This window comes from Eumetopias jubatus, unplaced genomic scaffold, assembly GCF_037043125.1.
Source record: "Eumetopias jubatus isolate StellerSeaLion01/CBP00866 unplaced genomic scaffold, mEumJub1_p1.0 scaffold_5, whole genome shotgun sequence".
In the NCBI taxonomy this organism is placed as follows: domain Eukaryota; kingdom Metazoa; phylum Chordata; class Mammalia; order Carnivora; family Otariidae; genus Eumetopias; species Eumetopias jubatus.
In genome coordinates this window covers 25,953,931-25,978,701 of record NW_028274811.1, presented here as the reverse complement: position 1 = coordinate 25,978,701, position 24,771 = coordinate 25,953,931, and the positions used below count along the sequence as shown (strand labels likewise).

General features: G+C 50.0%; 1 protein-coding gene across 8 annotated transcripts in view; it reads left to right on the top strand.

Moving 5' to 3' along the window:
* Nucleotides 1–23,340, top strand: part of P4HA2 (prolyl 4-hydroxylase subunit alpha 2) — a 33,764-nt gene extending 10,424 nt beyond the window's left edge. For 4 of the 8 annotated variants that reach the window (XM_088023608.1, XM_028103570.2, XM_088023609.1 and 1 more), the window contains 11 exons: nt 2,300–2,437; nt 6,097–6,336; nt 7,599–7,792; nt 8,576–8,752; nt 12,467–12,537; nt 12,785–12,884; nt 18,154–18,207; nt 18,726–18,791; nt 20,554–20,622; nt 20,970–21,066; nt 22,879–23,340. In XM_088023608.1, the coding sequence (XP_087879734.1) occupies nt 2,300–2,437; nt 6,097–6,336; nt 7,599–7,792; nt 8,576–8,752; nt 12,467–12,537; nt 12,785–12,884; nt 18,154–18,207; nt 18,726–18,791; nt 20,554–20,622; nt 20,970–21,066; nt 22,879–22,949 (1,277 nt within the window). In that variant the 3' untranslated portion in view covers nt 22,950–23,340. Of the gene's footprint in view, nt 1–2,299; nt 2,438–6,096; nt 6,337–7,598; nt 7,793–8,575; nt 8,753–12,466; nt 12,538–12,784; nt 12,885–18,153; nt 18,208–18,617; nt 18,678–18,725; nt 18,792–20,553; nt 20,623–20,969; nt 21,067–22,878 lie in introns of all 8 variants that reach the window. The other 4 variants (XM_028103573.2, XM_028103572.2, XM_088023611.1 and 1 more) reach the window with 4 other exon arrangements.
* Nucleotides 23,341–24,771: the final 1,431 nt, after the last annotated feature.

Below are 24,771 nucleotides of genomic sequence, written 5' to 3'. Positions count from 1 at the left end.
TTTTTAAATTCTCTTTTAAATTTATTTTTTTTTAAAGATTTTATTTATTTCAGAGAGAGAGTGTGTGTGAGCCAGTGCAAGAGGGCGGGGAGGGGGCAGAGGGAGAGGGGTGCCTGGGTGGCTCAGTCGTTAAGCGTCTGCCTTCACCTTGGGTCATGATCCTGGGGTCCTGGGATCGAGCCCCGCATCGGGCTCCCTGCTCAGCGGGAAGCCTGCTTCTCCCTCTCCCACTCCCCCTGCCTGTGTTCCCTCTCTTGCTGTGTCTCTCTCTGTCAGTTAAATAAATAAAATCTTAAAAAAAAAAAAAGGGAGAGGGAGAAGCAGGCTCTCCGCGGAGCAGGGAGCCCGACACAGGGGCTCGATCCCAGGACCCTGGGATCATGACCTGAGCTGAAGGCAGACGCTTAACCGACTGAGTCACCCAGGCACCCTCTCTGATTATTTTCTTAGTTTAAATTCTTAGACGTGGTATTTGCAGGTCAGAGTATGAACTCTTTTAAAGCTTTAAAGCTTTAACCGTGCTTGGTGTCTTTTACTGTGGTGGTATTTTTTATGCGCTAACATTTTCCTCTCTGCAGGAGGTGGTGGGGCAGGCATGGAGGTGGGCCCTCCTGACTCCAGCCAGCCCTGGGCTCAGCCTCCTGGACCTGCTGCCTGCCGTTTCTCCCTGAGTTGGGAGTGCTGATTAACTTCAGACTGGTTGTCTCTGGCTGAGGCAGTTCAGCCCATGTGGCCAGACTGGGCTGGGCTTGGCTGGGGGCAGGGTGGCCTCTGGGGAGGGATTGGTGAGTTCAGCCCTGCTGGAGCTGTGCCCAGTGAGCTCACTGCCTCCAGAAGCCGTGGCTGCCTTTCCCAGCCCTCTGTCTTCCAGCCTGGGGCTGTAGCTCAGAACGGGCTGTTCTGCCGGCATTGCACTGCGGGGAGAATAAGCCTGCTGGGGTGACCTTCCGCTCCCTCATCTTGCTCTCCATACCCCGCCCCCACCGTCAACATCTGGTTCTCGTAGAAAACCTTGTAATTACCAGAAGGCAGACAGGACAGGCCCGGAGAGCAATAGGTTGTTTTCACCTCTGACTTGAGAGTTCTTGCCTCTGAAATGAGGGGGACATGCTGATGGTGTGGCTTTTTCTGGGGGCATGTTTTCTTCTTCCTGAATTCCAGACTCTTAGAATCCCTGACTGGGCAGCCATGAGGAAGGCAGGATTACAGCTTCTTGATCCCTGGGCATGGTTAGAAGTGGGTGTTTGAGCCTGGGGTCCTGAGAGTAGGTGGCTGTGGGTACTGCAGCCCCGAGGAAGAGACCAGGGAAGAAAGGGCCCTGGGGCTCCACTCCCAATGCTTAGCTCACAGGCAGCATTGAAACTCCTGAATCAGCTTCCCTCCACCTGGAGTCCTGAGATATAAGAGGTGCATATCTTGCTTAAGAGCTAGGGCTTGGAGTCCCAGAACAGCCTCCTTGGGCACGTCTGAGGTCAGGGGCTGTCCTAGTTTCCAGGCTGTGGTCTTGAGCGCTTCATTCAGGAAGCTCATGCCTTTCAGCTCATGGCAGGTCTGAGTTGTGGGAGTCCCCTAGAGAGCAAGAACCAGAGCCAGTGTGGTCTCTCAGGGTACTATGCTGGGCTTGGGCAGTCCCACTTCAATGCTTGATCTGGCCAGATGGTCCCCCAGTCCCTAATCTGGAGGGTAGAGACAGCACCAAATCCCTCCCAAGACTGTCATCATCACCTTTCTGGATGATAAGGGCCAGTGGTCAGTAATGAGTGGCCAGGTAAGGTTCCCTGAGTTGACCACCTCTGTCCCTTGGGCTCCTTGACCTGGAATGTGGGCTGGAGGTCTGTTTATCTGCAGCACCCGCCCCCCCAACACCAGTGATCCTGGATCAAGGTTTTCCATGTGATTCATTTTCCATTAAGTGATCAACAGGTCCTTCCTGAGTCTTCTCCTGTGTCCTTTTCAATTACTGTTTCTGTCCTCTGTCCCTTCTGTCTCCACTAGGGCTGACTGAGTGCTTTGGAGCCAAGACTCTCAGACTCCCACATGTTAACCAGTTTGTGGGGCCATCTTTGTTCAATCCCAAATGAGCAGTACAGGCAGTCCGTTCAGTGAGGAGGAAGAAAAGAGGACTTCATGGACTGAAGCTGTCAGGGAGGGCTTCCTGGAGGAAGGGGAAACCGCCTTTGAAGGAAGGGGCAGGGAGATTGCACTAGCCAGAAACCCTCCACTAGGTACCTTTCTGGTCCCATGGGGAATTGTACCCTTGGATCAAGGGTAACCTCTTGTTCTCACTCTCATTTGGAAGGTTTTATTGCCAACCTGTCTGTGCAGCGGCAGTTCTTCCCCACTGATGAGGACGAAATGGGAGCCGCCAAGGCCCTGATGAGACTTCAGGACACATACAAGCTGGACCCAGACACGATTTCTAAAGGGCAACTTCCAGGTACCTTACCACTCCAGGCTTTGCCCATCCAGTGGATGTGCGTCTGCTAGGCGTCTGGACAGGATTGGAGCCACCACCATCTTGTGGTCGTTACCCTCGGGCACACCATCGCTGCTGGTGGTGATGCTCTCTTGGGTTTCCGGTTGGTGCCAGTCCCCCTCATTCACACGACAGCCACCTCCTCTCAGCCCCGCCCCTTCCCTCCCACACCCTCTCCCCTCTCAGAGAAAGCCAAGGCTGCTGCTCAGGACCCCTTGGCCTCTGCCTCCAGAGCACTGCTCAGATCTGCTTCCATACCTGCTTCTGTCCCCACACCCTCTGATTTCTTTTCGACGAAGGCTGATCTCTGGACTCCCTGCCCTGTGTCTTGTGTGTCCTCAGTTAAAGTCTCTGCCCTGTTCATTCTTGGCCTACCCCACTTGGCTCTTCCCCCTGATCTCACACACACCATGGGTTCTTACTCATCTTACAAACCCCTCCCTCAGGACCCAAAGCCCTTCGAGTCTGCTGTTGATGGATCTCTTGGTTAGCCTAACCTGGCTAGGCTGCTGGACAGTCAGCCACACGCTCTTCGCTTCCTTGCTTCCCAGGTCCTCCTGAACATGCAGAGTCTGGCCTCTTTGCCCACCATCCACTGCTCCTGTCCCTGCCAGGTCACCAGTGGCCACTCAGCCGCTAAAGCCAGCAGTCGGGTTTCAGGCATAATGTCCTTAAATTTTTCAGCAGTATTTGGCACATTGATTGTCCCAGTCTTCCTGATACTCTCCCTCCTTTGAATTCTGGGGCACTGATGTCTACTGCTTCTCTTTCTGACTTTTCTGCTCAAATTTTTTTTTTTTTTTTTTTAAAGGCCCCTTTCTTTTGACTGCCTCAGTATGCTAAGAAGAATATATATTGGGTCTGGGGGACTGTTAGAGGCCAATAAACCCAGGGGTTCAGTTAGACCCCATTAGACTTTGGATGCCACTCGCGCATGGGGCCCCGAAAGAGGCACAAACCCAGGGAATCACAGTGTGTAGGAGAAAGAGGCAATCTGTTGTCGGCTAGGAAAGGCCTAGAATCAGGCACTGAGGAGTCTGGTGAGCCACTGGGAAAGAGTGTAGACTTCTTATTCCTGCCTCAGTCAGGTCTTGGATCAAGCCAGGCCAGAGCCAGTGAGAGAAGGCCCCTGAGGGCACCTGCAAGATGTGTTCCCTGTAGCTGTGACAATGGTTGGTAGGAGGAGGGAGCCACACCCAAGCATTGACCTTGTACATTCAGTTAATAGATCCTGGAGGAGTAGGGAGGGCAGAAGGGAGTTATTCCGCAGGATTCCTTTATGTAGAGTTTTCTCTAAGCACCTTCTCCAGGTGAGCCCAGCCATTCCCATCGCATATACATGGATGACATCCACATCTGTGTTTCCTATCAAGGCTTACTGCCAAGCCTCCAGCCAGTGAAGGCAAATGCCGTGGGGGCATCTCTACTTGGGTGTTCTGTGGGCTCCTCAAAAGTCACATGTTCCAAACTGAACTCCTCATTGCCTTTTTGAAATGTTTACCCTCCTCCCTCGCTCCTTGCCTGAGCAAACAGCACCTCCGTCCACTGGTAGCCCACGTCAGCATCTTAAGGCCCGTGGATTCTGCCTGTCTTATGTCTTCTTCACTTGGAGTCCCTAACTCCAGCCTCATGGTCACTTACTTCTCAACTGGATTATTGAAATAACGTTTTGACTTGTCATGTATCTCCAGCTCACTCCTGAAAATCATTCTCCATGTGGTCTTAAGCACATCTCCTGTTTACATCAGTTCCTGATCACAAAGCTTAACTTTTAACTGGTCACCCAGCTGGAAGACAGCGTAGCTCAGGTAGTCCAGCGCCTCAGCCTTGGCTATGGTGGCCTCCTCCCCAGCATCGAGCTGCTTCAGCACCTGCTCCTGTGGCCAGGAGATTGCTTTTAACTGCTAAACCCAAGTTCCTCCTATGTGTAGTCTTTGAGGTCTTGCATGATGCCCTCTCCCGGGCCTCCTTGCCTATACTAAGTTAAGTTTGTACGAAGCTACCCACCACCTTGCTTCCTTGTCCATCCCACACCCTCTGCAGGAATAGCTTTACCCACATCAGCTGGGTCTCATGTCTGTCTGATTGCTTTTCAGCATGCAGTTCAGCTGGTACTCTCCAGAGAGTGCTTTCCAAAGGGGTAGACTTTTGATGGGCTTCTGGGGAGGATGCTGAATATGTGGGAGCTATTCTTGACCTTCTCGGCCTCTGTGAGACATTTGGCATCCTGGGGATCATAGAAGACATCTTTATATGTCATCTCGTTGAATTTTTGCCACGAGTTCTCTGAAATTGATGGTATTGACTCTAGACCTAAGGGGACTGAGACTCAGAGAGGCTCAGTAAATTATCCATGGGCACACAGCTGGTGGGTGCCATAGCGAGGCCCACACAGACCCAGCTTTGTCCAGCTAGCTCAGCTGCGGTGTTATACTGCCTCTGTCATTGTGAGTTCCTGAGAACGGCATAGCTAAAGGAGATCTGTGGAGGCCCAAGGGATCAAGGGACCCCTTGATCCCTAGCCCGTCTGCTAACTCCATCTTGTGATTACTCTCCTTACCTTCCCATCCCACGTTGCCTATTGCTGCACTATCACAGTGAGCAGACCCCAGTCTCTGAAGTACCCGACCCTTTGCAGTAGGGGTTTCATTGTGGACAGAGCCGCACCTTGGTCATCAGGCGGAAAGAAGCCCCTCTAAGGCAGCTCTTCCATGTCACCCATGCCTGGGTGTCTGTTAATGGGGTTAACGGAGATTCCCCTGCTTCCCAGGGAGGGTCACAGCCCTTCCTTCCTCTGCATGGGGCCTGCTTTTTATTGTTCCCTGAGGAGTACACTCATGGTCCCTCCCACCTCACCCCTATCCTAAATCCTACATTTTCCCAGAGGTAGCATACTACATCTCATCCTTCTTGACTTGAGACTATCTTCAGGTCACTTTCCAGTGCCAGACCCATGGCAAATAACGTGTGCTCACAGGACCTGCAGAATTGATGCTCACCGAGGTCCCTGCCACCTAACGGTCAAAGCTGGCACTGCAGTCTTGGCTGTGACCTCCCTTGGCGTCTGTCCCCGCCCTGCCGCTCTGTTCCTGCTACCTGTCAGGTCCTGCTCAGTGTTAACTCTTTGTCCTTTCTCTGGAGGGTTCTGGCCTTAGCCACGTTCTCTACTCTCTCTTCATACTCTTACTGGAAGTGGTTGTCCTCATCTGTGGCTTTAGCTGCCACCTAAGTTCTGTTTTTTATATTTTTATATATTTTATATTCAACTAAGTTCTCTACTTTCCAGACTCCTAGGGCCAGCTGCCCAGCAGATATCTCCTCTGTGGCTCACAGGACCTTCATACTCTTCTGAATACTACTGCTTCTTGGGCTTCTTCACAGCAGAGGCCCCTTCCCACATGGGAGAAGGGGAGTCTGTGGCCAGGAGATTGGCTGTGAGCCCCAGTCCGAGGCAGGCCCAGCCTGGTTGTGCTCACTTGGAAGTGCACGGTCTGAAGCCCCGGTAGGACTCTGCCGGGATGATGCCCCTCTTCCACTGGCTCAGGCTTCCTCACTGTGGGAGTCTCTCTCCCTAGCCCAGAGGCTCTTTAGAGCCTGACTGTTTGCCCTTCCTGCTGCAGGAACCAAGTACCAGGCCATGCTGAGTGTGGATGACTGCTTCGGGATGGGCCGCTCTGCCTACAACGAAGGCGACTATTACCACACAGTCCTGTGGATGGAGCAGGTGCTGAAGCAGCTCGATGCTGGGGAGGAGGCCACCATAGCCAAGGCTGAGGCGCTGGACTACCTGAGCTACGCTGTCTTCCAGCTGGGTGACCTGCACCGTGCCCTGGAGCTCACCCGCCGCCTGCTTTCTCTTGGTAAGGAGATTCTAGGGGAAGGTCAGAGCTAAAGGGGGGCCGGCAGGAGAACTAGTCACTCCACCGGCCACTACTTGGCCGACCTCCTGGGACTGAGCCGGTTTGACATGTTGCCTGGCCGGTTACCAATGGCTTACTGCTCTCAGGCCCATTCTAGCTGCTGGTTAGCTCTTTACCCGCCTCATTTCTGGCCCTAGTCCTTGCCCGGTTGCTTATGGATACACTCAGACCTGTGGCCTTACACACTCCCTTTTAAAATAGGAATGCAGTGGTGCCATGCATCCTCTGCTCTCCAGGGTGAGCCTTCACGTGGTCAGGATCAGCTCAGGAAGCAAACTGTGCTTCAGGATTGCTGCAGTGACCATGGCCTGACCTGTTAGTTTGAGGTCTGAGGTCTTACTGGGGGACTTGCTGTGGCCTTGGTGTTGTAAGTGTCTTGGACTGAAGGAGGTTAAAAGCACCGTGTCTTTAAAACCTATCTGTTCCACGTTTTACTGGTAGATGGGATAATCATAGTCTGGAATGTCACAGATCAGCAAAGACTTTCTTTTGCTGCTGCTTTTCATGGGCCTTGAGTCTCATGCCCGCTACCATATGAGTGTCCTGCAAGACTGATGTGGGAAGAAAGCTTTGTAGATGCTGTCATGTTAGTAAGAGACTTGGCCTGGGACTCAGGACGCCTGGCTTCCTGTTCAGTCTAACCTTAGCCTGAGTCTATTAATATCTTTGGGCCTTGGTTTCCTCATCTATGGAGTGGCACAGTAATCCTGCCAAGCTTGCTCCTTTGTGTTGTGAGGCCCACAAGATGAGGCTATGGCATTGTCATATGGTGGTTCTTTTTGCCAGGATTTCAGCCTGCCTTGTCATTGTGGCCAGCATGTGATCTGGTCACTGGTAAGGGATGTACTCTAGGGGATGGATGTAAGTGACTCACAGCCAAGTCAGGAAGAGGCAGCAGGAGGCTGGACTGCTTCTCTAGACCTGCACCATTGGGCCCTCCAGGGAGGCCTGAGAGGAGAGCCCCCTGTGTGGCTGGCTATGCGGCCTCCTCTGTGGCTCCTTTCCCATCTCTGACACTGCCGGGAGAGCCCGTGTCGGCTGTTCTGCTCTGACCAGCGAGCCTGGGTTAGATGCTGTGGAAAACACAACACTGCGTTGCAAATGTGCTGCTGGGAGAGAAAACCGCTTACAGAATAATTTCCCTAAATGACCTAACAGATGTTTGTGGTTTCCTTTTCCTTCTTGTTCTTTGCTCTTTCTAGACCCGAGCCATGAACGAGCTGGAGGGAATCTGCGGTACTTTGAACGGTTGTTGGAGGAAGAAAGAGAAAAAATGTTATCAAATCAGACAGAAGCTGGGCTAGCCACACAGGAAAGCATCTATGAGAGACCTGTGGACTACCTGCCTGAGAGGGACGTCTATGAGAGCCTCTGTCGTGGGGAGGGTGTCAAACTGGTGAGACGCATGGCCAGGTCCCACATGTGGACCTAGATTTCGGCTCTGGATGGGCAGATTTGGGGAGGATGTTCCTCTGTGTAGGCTCTTTCCTCAGTATCTTGCCCAGTTCTTCGTAGTATCTGCTGAGGCTGACGGGTGGGTGTTCTCTGAGGTGTGGGATGGGAGACTGTCTCCCCCGATGTCCCAGGCGGAGTTTGAATCCTCTGAGTTATTGCTGAGCTCCCCTCCCTACCCCACCATGCCCAGCTTCTGCTGGACTCATGCTGTGAGGAAGACCATGCGTGTGGATGTGCCCCATGGGAAGCTGCGGTCTCCGTAGTGAAGATGCGGCAGTAGCTAACAGCTCAGTCTCTGGTGTCCCTGATTTTTGAGAGCCCTGGGACTCCAGTGCTTCCTCAGCAGGCTCCGGTATGAGGCGGTCTCTGGGCCCCGTCCATGTCTGTATCTGCGTGCCTTCCACTGGCTTCTCCACCTGGAATGGCCTCTCTCCCGTCTCAGCCCTTCTCACATACTCGTATCTCTGTGAGAAGGGTTAGGGATTAAGCTTGTGCCCCAGGACTTGTGGACATGAGGAATTCTTGCAAGAGAGGAAACATTACATGATTTGTGGGGTGTCGTTTCTCTCGGTCAAGCTGTGGGGCTTTGTTTGCTTCTGTGGTGAGGCAGGAGGGAGCGGCTGCTGGGCGCAGGCTCTGAGACCCGGGTCTGCAGCCAGCCAGCCCAGGGCTGAGGATTAGGACTCACTATGCTCAGAGCCTGTTGCTTTGTATGTTCCCCCAGACTCCCCGGAGGCAGAAGAGGCTTTTCTGTAGGTACCACCATGGCAACAGGACACCACAGCTCCTCATCGCCCCCTTCAAGGAGGAGGATGAGTGGGACAGCCCGCACATCGTCAGGTACTACGACGTCATGTCTGACGAGGAAATCGAGAGGATCAAGGAGATCGCGAAACCCAAAGTAGGTGTCTCTGCAGTTCCTTCCTGGGCTCCGTATCCCCGGTGTCATGGGGTGGTTTGTTTGCTTACTCCACTGGCCTTTGCCAGTGTCTAGCACGAGTCTGCTGTCTGGGTCCTGAGGTACTGCAGACTCAGTTTGACCTTGTGGGTTCACGGTCCAAGGGCAAAGAAGCCTGAAGGAACCAGTGTGGACAGCCAGGTGCTATGACAGAAGGGCTCCCTGGGAGCCGGGCGGGTCCACAGTGGGAAGCGTCAGCTCACCTGGTCAGGGGCTGGTGTGTGGGCGAGTTTTGGGGAACTGCCATAGGGTGCTGCCATCCTGGGTTGTGTGGAGCTCCCAGTTAGTACTGCGAAGAAGTGATTGACTTGGAGAATGAACATCTTTACACTATTCAGTCTTCTCATCCACAAGCTCTCCGGGTCTCTCCATTTATTCATATCTCGTAAAATTTCTTCATACGCACCCAGCACATTTCTTATTAGCTTTATTCCTAGGTGGTTTTTTGTTTGTTTGTTTGTTTTTTCATCATATTTTTACTGGTTACCTTGTTTTATTAGTTTACTGTATCATATGCTGAAGTATTGAATATAAAAGTACATTTCAAAGTAACAGCTAGTGTTTACTGAGTTCTTTTCTTTTTTGAAGATTGGTTTATTTATTGGAGAGAGAGCAGAGTGAGCGAGAGAGAACATGAGCAGGGGAGAGGGGCAGAGGGAGAGGGAGAAGCAGGCTCCCTTCGGAGCCTGACGCGGGGCTCAATCCCAGGACCTTGGGATCAGGACCTGAGCTGAAGGCAGACGGTTAACCAACTGAGCCAGCCAGGCGCCCCTGAGTTCTTTTTTTAAGATTTATTTATTTGAGAAAGAGCAGGCATGAGTGAGTTTAACGGGGTGGTGAGGGACAGAGGGGAAGAATCTCAAGCAGACTCCTGCTGAATGCAGAGCCTTCTCGGGGCTCGATCGCATAACCCTGAGATCGTGACCCTAGCTGAAATCAAGAGTCAGGTTCTTAACCAACTGAGCTACCCAGGTGCCCCTGTTTTCTGAGTTCTTAAGTGTGACAGGCCCTGTTTTAAGTGCTTAACATATATGAACTATCTCGTCTGTTAAGTACACTGTCATTGTCTTCATTTTACCCACAGGGAAGCAGACCTGTGCAGATTGCAGCTAGTTGTTCAACTTCCTTACTCCTCTTTCGGGTTTTAGCTGACTCTCTTGCGTCGTTCGGACACCATCATGAGCTGCAAATAAGGAAAATTTTGTTTTCTCCTTCCTAATAATCCTAGTTCCTTTGTTTTTATCATCTTGTTGAACTGCTTGGAACTCCTTGAGCATGGTTAACATTTGGCTTCCTGGTCTTGTTCCTGAATTTCCTGGAGATTCCTCTGGTATTTCATGTCTAAGAATGCAGTTGGCTGTTTGTTTCATATATACGTCATTAGGCTGTAAAATTGTTCTTGTATTTCTAGTTCATACAAGATTTGCTCCCATTTGACGTCATTCAAATAGAGCCACTTCCTGCCATGTCCCCACCCTTTTCCTATCACTGGTGATTACAAGGGGGGGCATTTAGCTGGATCCTCTGTTGCTCTGCACCTAATAGACTTGTAGTGGCCAGGAGGCCCTACACTTGTGGAGAGACGGAAAATAGGTTCCTATCCTGGCCCCCCTGCACCTCATCTTGAAGCGACCTTGGCTTGAGGTACCAGGACATCTAGCGCCCAGACTCAGCCATTGAGGTTGCTGAGGGACGGTCTAGCCAGTGCGCTTGGAGAATGGGGACCAGGACCCATCCTTTCCACTCCCTGGGTCAGCTGCAAAGTCCTCCAAGGACGAAAATTGTTTCCCTGGTTGCCAGGTGAGAGAGGCTTTGTTCCGCTAGGACCTCCTGAGAGGTTCCTCAGTTGTCCCTCAGGCCAAGGCACTGAAACATTTCTGTGTGTGTATTCATGTTGGGTGTGTGGTGCACATGTGTGGCAGGGGCTGTGTGGGGGGAGTGTTGGGGAAACTTGTCTTTGAATAGAAGCCATGACATGGGCCATTACAAGCTGACCTCTCCTTTCTGGAGCCTGTGAGGGACAGATGCTATTCTGGCTTTGAAGTAGGGCCCATGAGCTTAACTTGGCCTGCGGGGAATGCCTGGCAGCTGCTTTTTTGGGTCCCTGGCCTGCTTTCAAAATAGCCCTGCCTATCTCTGGGAGCCGAACGCGGCCGCCCACAGCCTCCTTGTGGATGCCAGGCCAGTGCTGAGGCTCAGAGGTTTGGATGGGGCTTAGCTGCAGCTGCACTTGTCATCGGGAGCCGTCGTAGCTAGGAGCTCAGGGAAGTCCTCTGTCTTCGGGGCACTGCCACACTGCCGGAGCTGGGTGCAGTGTCCTGGCTAGGTGATCTCCTGACCAGTCTTTTGCTCCGTCCGCACTTCTCCATCCCTTCTGCCATCGACTCTTGCCTTGAGCTCTGCCTTGAGCTCCTCTCTGGCTGCCGTGTTACCACTCCGGCCCTTCCTTAGTCAGCTTTCCACGAGGTGTCCACATTCTGATTATGAATGTCCATCACCTGCCTTCCCTGTTTCTCATTCGCCATGAGCTTGCTTCCAGGCCCAGTCTCCACTTGCCTCTTTGGCCTCTTGTCCACAGTCATGGTGTCACACCCATTTTTGTGCCTGGACCTCTGCATTGCTGTTCCTTCCCTGTTCCTGTAATGTTCCCCTACTTGGCTAACGCCTGCTTACCCCTCAGGTCTCAGCTGGGTGGTCTTGCCCTGACCATTCTCGACTGTATAGACTGAGCTCCCACAGACATGAAGCTTTCCCCGCTCCCAGCTCTCCCCACCGGGGTCCATGTCTTGGTCACCCAGTGTAACGCCAGCAACGTAGTAGGCACTCATTAAGTATTTATTGAAATTAGGGGGAAGTGCTGTTGGGGTGGGGTCTGTGGTCCCACCCATGTGAGGTCATTAGGACAGTACACAGCTGAAGCATGGCGAGCTGCTTTTGGGCAGCAAGTGCTTCCTGGGAGAGTCACTGTTCCTGCCTCTGGAGATCAAGATGGTATGAGGTAGGTTAGGGGTGTTCGTGGATGTGTGTGTGTTAGCATACATGTGGACGTAGGTGGCTGCCAGGCAGCAGATCACATATTTCAATTTGTGCAGTCCCTTCCAGATTCTATCATCTGACCTTGTGAGGCTCCCAAGCGAGTAGAAAGTCTGCCTATCTTTGCTCTTCACAGCAGTGGGAGCCCAGGGTGAGCTGCTGCAGCAGAAGCATGTTTGGGTACGTTTCTTGGCAGAGGAGACTGCTGTGGTTGAGAAGGACCAGGTCAAGAGGAGTGTACAAGGTTGAGGGGTCTGAATGTGGTGGGAGTAGCCACGCACAGGTGGTGCTCAGGCAGGGGTGGTGCGTGTGCCTGGTGAGGAAGCAGTGTGTCCAGGCAGATGGGTGGGGGGACAGCGGGGACTCCAGAGGCACAGTTCTGCAGACAGCACAGACCTGGGTGAGAGCAGGGCAGTGGCCAGGGCGTGACAGCAGAGCAGGAAACGTGGGGGCCTTAGACTCCTGCCCTTGCCTGCCTTGCAGGATCACGGTGCCTTGTCTAGGGCCAACTGCCTGAAAAACTTCTTTACCCCACTGGCCTGAATGGCAGATCTGGTCCCAGTCTCTCTAGGAAAGCACTCAAGGCAAAAAAGGATAAGTCTGCCCTCTCTTCCTGCCTTCCAGCTTGCGCGAGCCACTGTTCGTGATCCCAAGACAGGCATCCTCACTGTTGCCAGCTACAGGGTTTCCAAAAGGTTAGCAGAGGTGGTTGTGGTGGTGGGGTGGTGGTGGTGGGGTGGCAGCCCAAGCCCTTACCTCCAGGGCTTCCGCGTTTCACTCAAGGGAGCTTGGTTTGGCTTGTCCTTCCTGCTGACACCTTCCTTACTTAGAATACTCATCCTGTACTGCTTGTTCGTGCTGGCTCTGACTCCGGGGGGGAGAGTACGAGACCTCATCTAAGCCGCCTTCCCCGCCTTCCTTTCTCTCCCTCTTTTGGCTTAGCTCATGGCTGGAGGAGGACGATGACCCTGTTGTGGCTCGAGTGAATCTTCGGATGCAGCACATCACAGGGCTCACAGTAAAGACTGCAGAACTGCTGCAGGTATGGCAGGCTCCCGGGACCCTGGGGCTGGGAAGCAGGTATTTCTGGCTAGATGGTCTTGCAGGGTGCCCAGAAGCCAGGCTTAGGGGGCTTGCCCAGTGCACTGTATGACTGCACAGTGCTTTGGATATGGAGTGACCTCACACAGGGAAGACAGAATTAAGCATGCCTACTGTCATTCCAATAGTTATCATTCAACAGATATTGATTATCTTGTGTGTGCCCAAGTATCATACTAGGAGCTAGGGGCCAGGGGTGGGCATGGCAGACCCATTTGTATTTCTTGACTATGGAAGCTGAAATCCTGAGTTGTTTTAGGGACACTTCTAAGAGAGCTATAAATATCTTTAGAGGTCTTAGTTCTGATGCACCTGGTTCACATGCACTTGGAGGTAAAGTGTTCTGTGATACATTGGTAGGAAAAGTGAGAGGTCAGGAGATGCTGATGAGAGTGGAGAGCTTTGTAGCTCCTGTGGAACCCTGGCTTTCTGCCTTTATTGCAAAGGTGATTGTGAAGACACATGGCAGTTGGGTAGAGCTCCTAATAATGTATCCTCTGGTATATATTGAGTTCAAATCAGTTTTGGCCATGCTCTCTTCTGAACGTTGGAACTTCTGGGTTCTATTATAAAGTGGTGACCTGAGACACTGCCAGAGAAGTTTCACTGACAATTTTTTTTTTTTAAAGATTTTATTTATTTATTGAGAGAGTGTGTGTGTGCGCACACAAGCAGGGGAAGAGGCAGAGGCAGAGGGAGAGAGAGAATCTCAAGCAGGCTCCACGCTGAGCGTGGAGCCCTATGCGGGGCTTGATCCCATGACCCTGGGATCATGACCCGAGCTGAAATCAAGAGTCAGATGCATAATCGACTGAGCCACCCAGGTGCCCGTTGCTGGCATTTTTTAAAGAGTCCCCTGGGTCTGTCTGGCCAGAGTTTCTATATATTTAAGGATTGAACCTTTGATCTTTAGGCTTGGCAACCATAGATTTCATTAGACTATTGAACTGAAGATCATTTGGAAGATTCTCTGAACTTTTGCCTGGATACACTCAAGCAAATCACTGAATTTTTTTTTTTTTCCTCTAGCTGTGTCAGCAATCAGAAAACCAGTTTTGAAGGTCCTCTTTATGGATTTGTGTGAAATCTACCAGTTTTGAAAAACATGCTGATTACCTTTCAGTCTTGTGAAAATTTTATATAATCTTCAGTCCAGTTTAGTGTTGAGTTTGTAAACTTAATTTTTTTTTAAGATTTTATTTATTTATTTGAGAGAGAGTGCATGTGCACATGAGCTGGGGAGAGGGGCAGAGGGAGGGGGAAAAGCACACTCCCCGCTGCGCAGGGAGCCTGACGCGGGGCTCCATCCCAGGACCCTGAGAGCATGACCTGAGCCAAAGGCAGATGCTTAACCGAGCTACCCAGGCGCCCCAGTTTAATTTTTTTAAAAGATTTTATTTATTTGAGAGAGTGTGTGAGCAGGGGGAGGGGCAGAGGGAGAGGGAGAAGCTCAAGCAAACTCTGCCCCGAGGGCAGAGCCCAACATGGGGCTCGAGCTCACCAGCCTGAGATCATGACCTGAGCGGAAATCAAGAGTTGGATGCTTAACCAACTGAGCCATGCAGGTGCCCCAAGCTTAATTTAATTTTAAGGTAGTTCCATAAACAAGCGCTTCAATAGAGGACTTATGCCACATTTCCCACTTCCACCATTTCAGGAGCAGTAGGGACTCTGAGTGCACTAGGTGCATCTCTTGTTGGCATTGTTGTGATTCCTATCCTCATGGAGCAGGACTATTGTTAAGACATCTGCCACTCTCAGAGCCAGTGTTAGGACTCTCTTGGCCTCCATCGAGGACAGCATTCTGCTTGACTGGCTGATTCCATACCCTGACCGGTGGGCTGAGGAGACGGGATGGGACCTGTGCCCCCGTTGCCCTCCTGGCTGGCTCCCCGGCTCCACGTTCTGAACCCTGTATCACATGCAGCCGAGAAGGCAGCAGCTTCGTACTTGGACGGGCTTCTCTGCCACAACCCTGCCTCCATCTTGTCTGGGCTGTCATCGTGTTGTAGGTCAGTGATCAGTGGGATCTGAATGCCAGGACTCCTTGTGGAGGGGCTCTTAAAGTCAGGGCTCTGCAGGAAGACCCAGACCACGGCTGCCCAGGGGCTGAAGCCCCATTTTTGTTTGCCTTCTTCTTCTTCTAGGAACTGCCTTGGCATTTCCTTTGCCAGCCAGCAGTGTTGAAAGCTTTGACCCTGCATGGTCTGGGGGACAGGAACCTGGGTTTCAGCACCTCCCTCTAAGTGTTCATTCAGTGTGGACTGGTTGCAATATAATCAGTGCCTAGGCACCAGCAACAGCCTGAACTCCTTGGTCCCTCAGAATGTTACAGGCTTCTGGAAAACAGCTAGTTCTTTTGCTTCCTCTTGACACTCTTTCGCCTGTAGTCGATGTGTTTGCAGTGGATCATTTGGAAGAAAAAGAGCAATTGAGGCTTTCTTATGAACTGGATGAAGGCTTGTCTCATAGTGGAAGAGATGCCACACTGCCAGAATTCTCTAAGACTGAAGGCACTTCTGACTTGATGGCTTAGCCTTAGTAAAGTAATTTCTGACCATTTATTTTTTTGTCTTCACTCTGACCCCAGTACCGTAAATACCCATGGTTTTCAAATGACTGGCTCTTATACCTTTGTAACAACACAGTTAATGATTAACATGAATGCCTCCCCACAGGAATCAGTTTTTTTTGGTGGGGGATTTATTTATTTTTTTTATTTAAATTCAGTTAATTAACATATAGTATATTGTTAGTTTCAGAGGCAGAGTTCAGTGATTCATCAGTTGTATATAACACCCAGTGCTCATTCCATCACGTGCCCTCCTTAATGCCCATCACCCAGTTCCCCCATCCTCCCACCCCCTTCCCCTCCAGCAACCCTCAGTTTGTTTCCTAGGGTTAAGAGACTCTTAGGATTTGTCTCCCTCTCTGGTTTCATCTAGTTTTATTTTTCCCTCCCTTCTCATATATTCATCTGTTTTGTTTCTTAAATTCTACATATGAGTGAAATCAAAGGATAATTGTCTCTCTGATTGACTTATTTCGCTTAACATAATACCCTCTAGTTCCATCCGTGTCATTGCAAATGGCAAGATTTCATTTTTCTGATGGCTGCATAATATTCCATTGTATATATATACCACATCTTCTTTATCCATTTGTCTGTTGATGGACATCTGGGCTCTTTCCATAGTTTGGCTATTGTGGACATTGCTGCTATAAACATTGGGGTGCAGGTGCCCCTTCGGATCCCTACATTTGTATCTTTGGGGTAAATACCCAGTAGTGCAATTGCCGGATCGTATGGTAGCTCTATTTTCAACTGTTTGAGGAACCTCCATACTGTTTTCCAGAGGGGTTGCACCAGCTTGCATTCCCACCAACAGTGTAGGAGGGTTCCCCTTTCTCCGCATCCCCGCCAACATCTGTCGTTTCCTGACTTGTTAATTTTAGCCAAGGAATCCGTTTTGATGTACAGTTGCTTGTTACTAAAGTTGTGAGTCTCTGCCTGGAGTTTGCCCGGATGGTGAATCTGATTGCAAATCCGCAAGCTCCCGTGACACACTCTTCGGAGACAGTGTTAAATGGTGTAGACACAAGAGCATCAGCACGTGATCAAGTGGGATTCCCAAAACTGTTAAAAGATGAGTCCGCTATAACTACGTGGCTTCTTTCACTCTGTGGGGTCTGCAAGTTTAAGCATCTCATCCCGCAAATGGGAGTATTGGAAAGTACAGTCATTCTCTGCAGGTCCAGCAGCAAGCGGTGACCAAATTTTGCAGAGTGCAGTGGCACGCTAATCCCAGTCATCTTCCAAATTTTCTTCCAAGTTCTCAACAAGTGGACCCAAGGAAAGTGTTTGTATTATCACTTTATCAACTGCTGAAGCCCTTCCTTCCTTAGATGTGCTTCCGGCCTAAGGGCCACGTGCTGAACCTGCCCTCCTGGCACTGTTGGCAGGATTTCCAGGTATTCTGTGCAGGCACCTTGAAGGCTGAAGCAGCCTATGATACCATGTTTTTGTCCACCGATTCTTCATATCAAAATATTTAGTTTTGCGCACACTGAAAATCATGCTGTGCAGATTCTGGCACTACATCACATTTGATAGATATTGCTTTCTTTTGCAATAAGCGGATTTCCTTTCTTGTAAAGTATCCCCCCCCTCGCCTCTCCCTCATGTCTCTAGGTCTCTATTGTTGCCAGTTTTGCAGAATCTCACATCGGACTGTTGGACTCGCCAAAAAAGGATATGCAAAAAAAAAAGCATCTTCCTGAACACCGATAGCTGAGGCCCAGAGGTTTTTAGGGTTTCAGTATGATACAGCGCCAAATGTTCCCAGATGGACATTGGTGGTACCACTTGATCTATCAGCTTCTGTATCAGATACTATACTTCGTCTTGAACTCTGTCTCTCATTCTGTCCACTGAGGCTAGAATAACCGTTTGTGACTTAAGACTTACATTGTGCTGATAAACTGTTCAGTCAGGCGTTTACAGCTTATAATCCAGTTACTGACGTCTGGTAGTTGCGGAAGCCAGGATGGCTCCGGTCCTGCTCCAGGCCCAGGCTGCCACCAGGGACGCTGAGGCGGTCGTTGGCTGCCCGGGTCCTGTTGTTTCACTTGGATGCAGAACTGCCCGTGCAGGGAACCACTGTTAGAGGGAGTGGAGTCTGTTCTCTCTGTTCCCTCTGACTGGGAACAGCAACCAGGGCACAGTGACCTGGGGCAGGAGCAGTGTCAGGTCCTCAGGAGCTCCCAAACTAGCATAAAAATGAAGTTCCTGTCTTGAGTTTCTTTTTGGATTTCCTCTGGATTACCTTCCTGTTATCTTGCAAACACATAGGGCCCCGGCCAGGGCCTGCCTCATGGAAGGCGCTCTCTTCTGCCCTCTGAGTGTCCCTGAAGGGCTGGAGCTTCTCCGCCGTGGCTGTCTGCAGGTTGCCCATTTTTTGTGTTTGGGAAACCCCATTCATGCTGCGGCCTGACTCTTGGACACAGCCGTGGATACATTTGATGTGTTCGGTGTCCCAGTGCTGGCAGGGCGTAGTTATCCACCTTCGAGAGGATGCACTTGGGGGTTCTGGTTATTAAGGGATGCAGGTTGTTTTGGTTGTTGTGGGGAGACGGTATCCCTGGGGAGATGGGCTGCTTCAGGACTGTTCATGCTGCTGACAAGATCCAATGCTGTTCTTTCCCACCAGGTTGCTAATTATGGAATGGGAGGACAGTACGAGCCACATTTTGACTTCTCTAGGGTAAGGCCTAAACCATGGGTGTTTCCACAGGGCCCCGTTCCAGCTGATTTGAGAAAGCTGGAGCTTCTCGGAGTATTTCAGCCTCTACATCAGCTCCTCCCACTCCCCGTGCCTTACCAGGACCAGGCCTTTGTTCCTGGAAAAGTCCAAATCAGGAAGCACGGGGCCTGTGGAGCCCAGTGCAGCCTGGCTGTTTCCCTGTGCCATGACTTAGCATCGGCCCTGACTAGGTCTTTGTGAAGGCTCTTCCTGCCCCCTTCCCCTGTGTTTCCTTTGCAGCTCTGGTCCATGGTCCAGGCTGATGTATGGAACACACGCTTAGTGTCCTCCCTTGACCCTTTCGGCCCCAGTCCTGTGAGTGGGGGGTGGAACCGTCTGCAAATGTGGGTGAAAGTTGTTGTTTGTTGCAGCGACCTTTTGACAGCGGCCTCAAAACGGAGGGGAATAGGTTAGCGACGTTTCTTAACTATGTAAGTATTGGGGCCAGGTCCACTGTTCATTCTCACTTAATTTTATAGAAAAATGAGCAAGATGCTTTCAAGCGTTTAGGGACGGGGAATCGTGTGGCCACGTTCTTAAACTACGTGAGTATGATGCATGCAGCAAATGGGCCTTTGGGGAACCTGGGTCCAGAGTGCTATCTGACATCCACTCCTGTCAGGGCTGGTAGCACCAGCTGTCGCTCAGTGGCTGGGTTCCTTCTGGCCCTCAGCACTCTTCTTGGCTGGAGGAGAGAGTTGGCCAGTGTTCCCTTCTGTGTGCTCACCCACACCCCTTGATGTTTACATCCCTGGCTCCTTTTGATGGGCCCAGTGCTAGTCAGGACTTTTGGGGTGAGTGCTCTGGAGAGTTCCCTCCTTGGCAGTTCCCTCCCTCGGCAGAGTGAGGAGGCTGCCATGAGGTGCTCTTAAATGAAAGATGCCTTTGTTTCCCCAGAGCTTGGTGGCCTGCCTCCCGTCTGCTGCCTGTGCTTCAGCCACAGGCCATTGGGTTTACCTCTCACACGAGGAGCAGTTTGCTTTCCCTCTGCTTAGCCCGCTCTAAAGAGGCATACAAACTGTCAAGTAACTTAGAGACAGAAGCCCACGGCCATCTTTTCCTTTGGTGTCTCATTTAAGTTTTGTGTGTGGTTACTATGTTCTGGGGCTGGCCATGAACATGCTGGTGAGCAGGACACGTGGAGTCTCTCATGGGGTTTACGGTCTAATATGAGGGACTTGCTTTAACCATCGGAGAGGTAATTTATTTAGTTACCATGGTGACAAATACCTTGAAAAAGTATTTGTGGCTCAGGGTTGAGGTTCAGAGAAGGCCTCCCTGGGGAGTAATGTGTCAGTGGAGACTTGAAGGTTGAGTGGAAATTAGTTGGTGGAACATGCTTTCTGGCAGAGGGGAGAATGTGTGGAGACCTGGAAGAGGGAAGGAGCTGGGGATGTTGGAAAAAGGGAAGAAGACGCGTGTGACTCAGAGGCAGTGCTTGAGACGAGAGCGGCTGGAGAGAGAATGGCTGCTGAGACTGACAGGGCCTTTGGGTTCTAGAAAAGAGCCTGGATTTGATCCCCAGGGCTGTGGGAAGCCATCAAAGGTTTTCATCTTATTCGTTTACCATGTGTCTGTTGAGTGCTCTTTAGTCTGTCTGGCATGCATCCTGTGAAAATATTTTTAAACCTCCACATTTTATTACATTATAGACAAAAAACTTGAAGTAAGACAGCCGGTTGAGAGAGAAGTGGTGCCTTGGGCATGAGTTGAGGCACGCTTTGTGGGCATAAGTGTAGCCTCCCTACTGTGGAGCTTGTGTTCCATTTAGTTTGGGGCCTCCCTGGGAGAAAGCAGAGCCTGTGGAACCACACCCTGTCTGCTCACCTAGCTGGCCCTGGGGAGGGCTGCTAGAACCAGAGAAACAGAGCCCACAGTGGGGGCCACAGATGGTGTTGGGAGCAGCAAGGAGCTTTGGGCTAGGGCAGCTCACAGGGCACGGTGCCTTTGGCGTGGCCCAGACTGGGTGGTGATGCAAGAATGGGGGTTCAGGCAGGCATTCTCCATGTCCAGACTGAGATTGTTCCCATCCGAGGACAGCCAGGATTTGGGTCTCCTGCAGGGCTACCGCTCTCAAGTGCCCCTGGCCTCGGACTATCCTGATGAACCGCATAGATTAAGCAGGGTTTAGGGAGGGGTAATGCATGGGATGCGCTTTTCTTGGTGGAAGGGCCGGCTGTGGAGCAGAGCCTTCAAGCAGTGCCACTCCTGCTCAGAGAAAGGTAATCTGCATACTTGTGTCCTTGTGGCTCAGCTGCTCTGAGAGCTTTGAGTACAAGGGCCAAGCTCTGTGCCTTGTGTTCTCAGATGAGCGACGTAGAAGCTGGTGGTGCCACTGTTTTTCCTGATCTGGGGGCTGCGATTTGGCCTAAGAAGGTAAGTTCTAGTTTTTGTGGGTCACTGGTTGAAGCTCTGTTCCCATTCCCTGGCCTCCTTGACTCTTACTGTGAGAGGCCTTAGCCCCTTCCTGCCTGAACTCTGACGTTGTGGCCTCAGCTTCCATCTGAGGAGATGGGCTGGGAAGGGAAGTCACTTTGGGGGAAGGTGGATTATTAAACATCTGCCCCACCATTGAAGGGTGGATACTTCTGTGCTGTTGGAATGCCAGAGCCCTGTCCCTTTGTACACGGGAAAGTGAGGGTGTTTCTGCTTAGGGAGGTGTTCAGGGTCAGGTCCTTGAGCCCTAAATCTAAGAGTGTTGTCTGACGGGCTCTTTTTCCTAGGGCACAGCCGTATTCTGGTACAACCTCCTGCGGAGCGGGGAAGGTGACTACCGTACGAGACACGCTGCCTGCCCCGTGCTTGTGGGCTGCAAGTGGGGTGAGTGGCTTGGTGGTCTCAGCCTGGGCTCTTGTGGTCAGCCTTAGACTCTGAGTTGGGAGATACCTGCTGCCCTATTTTCACAGTGCCAAGACTGTCTTCCTTTTTGAGTTTTTCCTTTTTCCCCTGCTAACTGGTTGTCTCATCTCAGCCATGTAGCTGTCCACAGAGCTGATTATGGGCCAGGACAGCTGGTTGGGAACACACTCAGAGATGCCCACAGAGCTGAGGAAGCTCCAAGGAAGAATAGCTACACAACCATTGTAGGTCCAGGATGGCTCCCAGAGGAGTAGACTCTGGCAGGGGTTCTGAGGGAGCAGTGGTAGAGAACTGGAATCAGAATGGGGAAGGGGTGACCCAGGCAAGCAAGGCTCACATGGAACAAGGCCTACACTAAAACTGACGTCATGGGTGTGGGGACCAGCTGCCTTTGTCACTTGCATTAGGGGAGACCTGTGGCACAGGGGCCATGAGATGAGGCTCAAGGCTGGGACCAAACTTCAGAGGCTGAAGCTGGAGGTTTGTTCTGGAAGCAGCTATGGTGAACCAGGGAGAGACTTGGGCCAGGATGATAGGAAGTGATTGCAGACAGAGGAGTTTATATCCTCTTGGAGAGTTTTGGGGGTAATAGTGGTAGGTTCACAGAAAATTAAGCAAGTAGAAACTAAATGAAGCAATTGCTGACTTCAGGGAAAAGAAAAAGTTGTACGAGAAATGTCAGCATACACTACTAGGTGGCTCAGGCATGAGCAACATTTACGTGACATGATAATGTTAATTAAAATTTGTGATTTGACACCATTGAGAAGATAGGAGGTGATAAGTATGTGTTTTAGGGGTAGTATAAAAGAATTCCAAAATTGGAAGTCAAAAGAGATAGCAGCATAAGCATGTTATTTAGAAATATGTGGTTGAGTATCAGAAGAAACAACTAAAGGAGGCGAGTGTCCTCCAGAAGTGGGGTTTGGCAGTGGAAGGGGTGGGTAGGAGATTGCCGTTTATCATTATAAGCTTTGTAGACACTTTAATTTTTTTTCACCTGAGTACATTTATATTTTAAAAGCTCTGTGGCTTCAGTAGTGCATCAGGATAAGTTTGTTTTGTCATTCTAAGAGTCTTGTGTTAAGGAACGAACTAGTGGCCCGTGTGGATTGGAGGCCCAGCTTTAGGTGACAGTGCTGGCCAGCTCAGCGCCTCTGCTGCCCACAGCACACACACCGGGTCGGCTGGCCCACAGGTCTTGAGGTTGATGTCCAGGCCTTCCACAGTCCTGACAGGCTTCCTTGTCCCTAGCTTCTGTATCTCAGTTCTTCCCCAGTAATACAAGCTGCTTGGGGTCCTCGATACACACCAGGGTGGTTCATGCCTTGATGTCTTTCTCATCCTGTTCCCACTTCCTGGACCCCCTTGATAAAGGAATCATCTGGTATATCCATCTTCTCCCCTGGATAACTCCTGTGCAGCACCATGGCCCAGCCTGGAGTCTCCTCTTCCCTCACATGGTTAGGTGCCCTTTGGTTCAGTTTCCAGGGCAATGTACACATATGTATCTTTTATCATCTTTGAACAGTTATCTGTTTATATATAGGTCTTCCTTACTTTATATATAGGTCTTCCTTACCAGCTCATGAGCAACTTGAAGTATGAGACCATACCTTACTCGTGTTTGAGTCCCAAGGCCCAGTGCAGGATTCATCATGAAGGAGTCATTCATTCTGGCTGCTAAACTGCAGGAGTCATCATGAAGGAGTCATTCATTCTGGCTGCTAAACTAACCAACAGGATTGTAACGTATTTTCTTTCTGTTCACAGTCTCAAATAAGTGGTTCCATGAACGAGGACAGGAATTCTTGAGGCCATGTGGATCGACAGAAGTTGACTGACTTCCTTTTCTGCCCCTCTCCTTCCTGGCCCTACAGCCCATGTCATCCTCAAGTTCAACATGACAGACACCTTTGTATGTTCCAGGCCCTGTCACTTGGGTCTTTGTTGGAGTGAATGTTTGTCTGGAGCAAACGGAGAGCTGACTTGGGAGGGTCCCAGGTGACCTGGGTTCTGACCTCCCTGGTCACCCTGTGCCACCTCTGGCCACAAAGGCTGGGTCAGAGTGGCTGCAGCAGAGTCAGGCTGTCTAGCACCTAGCAAGGTGCCTTTGTACCTCAGATGTTTTCCGTGTGAGGGGTTTCGGTGAACCAAAGTTCTGATACCTTGTTTACATGTTTTTATGGCATTTCTATCAATGTGGCTTTAACCAAAAAATAAAGTGTCCCTGCTGGAAGCCTTAAAAGAGCCTTATTTGGAGTATTTTTTAAGATGGGGGAGCTTATACGAAGTTCACTGTTTCTCTCCTATGCATGTCTGTGCAGGCAGAATCTGGGTCGTGAATACTTGATTGGCAAAACCTTGACCTTGGGTTCTACACTGGTTTCAACACTTACATTTCCAAGCTTCAGTATCCTTTCTGGAAAGTGAGGGAAACAGTCTCTCCTTGCCTTCTAGAAACATAGTGATCACGTATGTTCATGACTATTTTGCTGTTAAAATTTGAAAATTTTTTTTTTGGAATTTCTTATCAAAAAATTTCGAGATACACACACAGAATTATGAAACATAAATGTACAATTTAAAGAATATGAAGGTGAACATGAGCACGCTTATGACCACCACCCAGGTTGGAGAAGAGATCATTTTCCAATTTGCACCTCAGGAGCCCCTTTTGTGACCCTCTTCTGGATCATCTCTGGTCCTTTCTGGTCTAGTGGTTTGTGGTAGTTATTCCTATGTGTTTTAATTTTACTACCCACGTCTACATCCCTAAATAAGTAGTTATTTTGTTTTCCCCGATTTTGAATGTTTTATAAATGAATTGTCCATTTTTACGGGTGTTGGGCTTTTGTTTGACAGTTCTTTTTAAGATTCATTCCTGTTGTGTAGCTCTAGTTTGTTTTAATTTATAGAGTTGCTTCAGTTTTGTTAATGTATATTGTGGAACAGTACATAATATAGCCAATGTACTGTTGATAGATGAGTTGGTTTCAATCTTTGTATATTATAAAAATGCTGCCATTCGCATTTTTATACACGATTCCTGGTACACATAAACCCATTTCTGTAGAATATATAACTAGCAGTGGAAATGTGGAGTTTTAGTAGTCTTCAGCTTTAACATACAGTGTATTCCAGAGTGGTTATCCATATTCTTGTCAGGAGTGAATGAGAGTTCTTGTTACCCCAACCTTCTCCAGTATCTGGTTATTGTCATACTTCTGCACTTTAGCCAGCTTGTTACCTGCATAGTATTATCTATTTTAACATCATTATTGATGACATTGAATACCTTTTTATTAGTCCTTAGGCTTCTGTAAGTGTCTTCTCAAGTCTTTTACTGATTGACTAGAATTTTTAGCATATTATAGACATAAGCTCTTTGATGGCTATAGGTTTTGCAAGTATCTTTTTTCTAGTTTGTCTTTTCAGTCTTAGTTTTATTTTCTGATGAACAGAAGTTCTTAATTTTTATGTCAGATTTATCAAGCATTCCCTTTTTGATTTATGCTTTTTGTGTCTTGTTTAAGAAATTATTCAATTCTCCAAAATGATAAAGGTATTTCCTGTATTCTTTTCCAAAAGCATTATAGTCTTGTCTCTTACATTTATGTCTTTCATATACCTGGGTTTTATTTTTGTTGTTGCAAGGGTCTACTT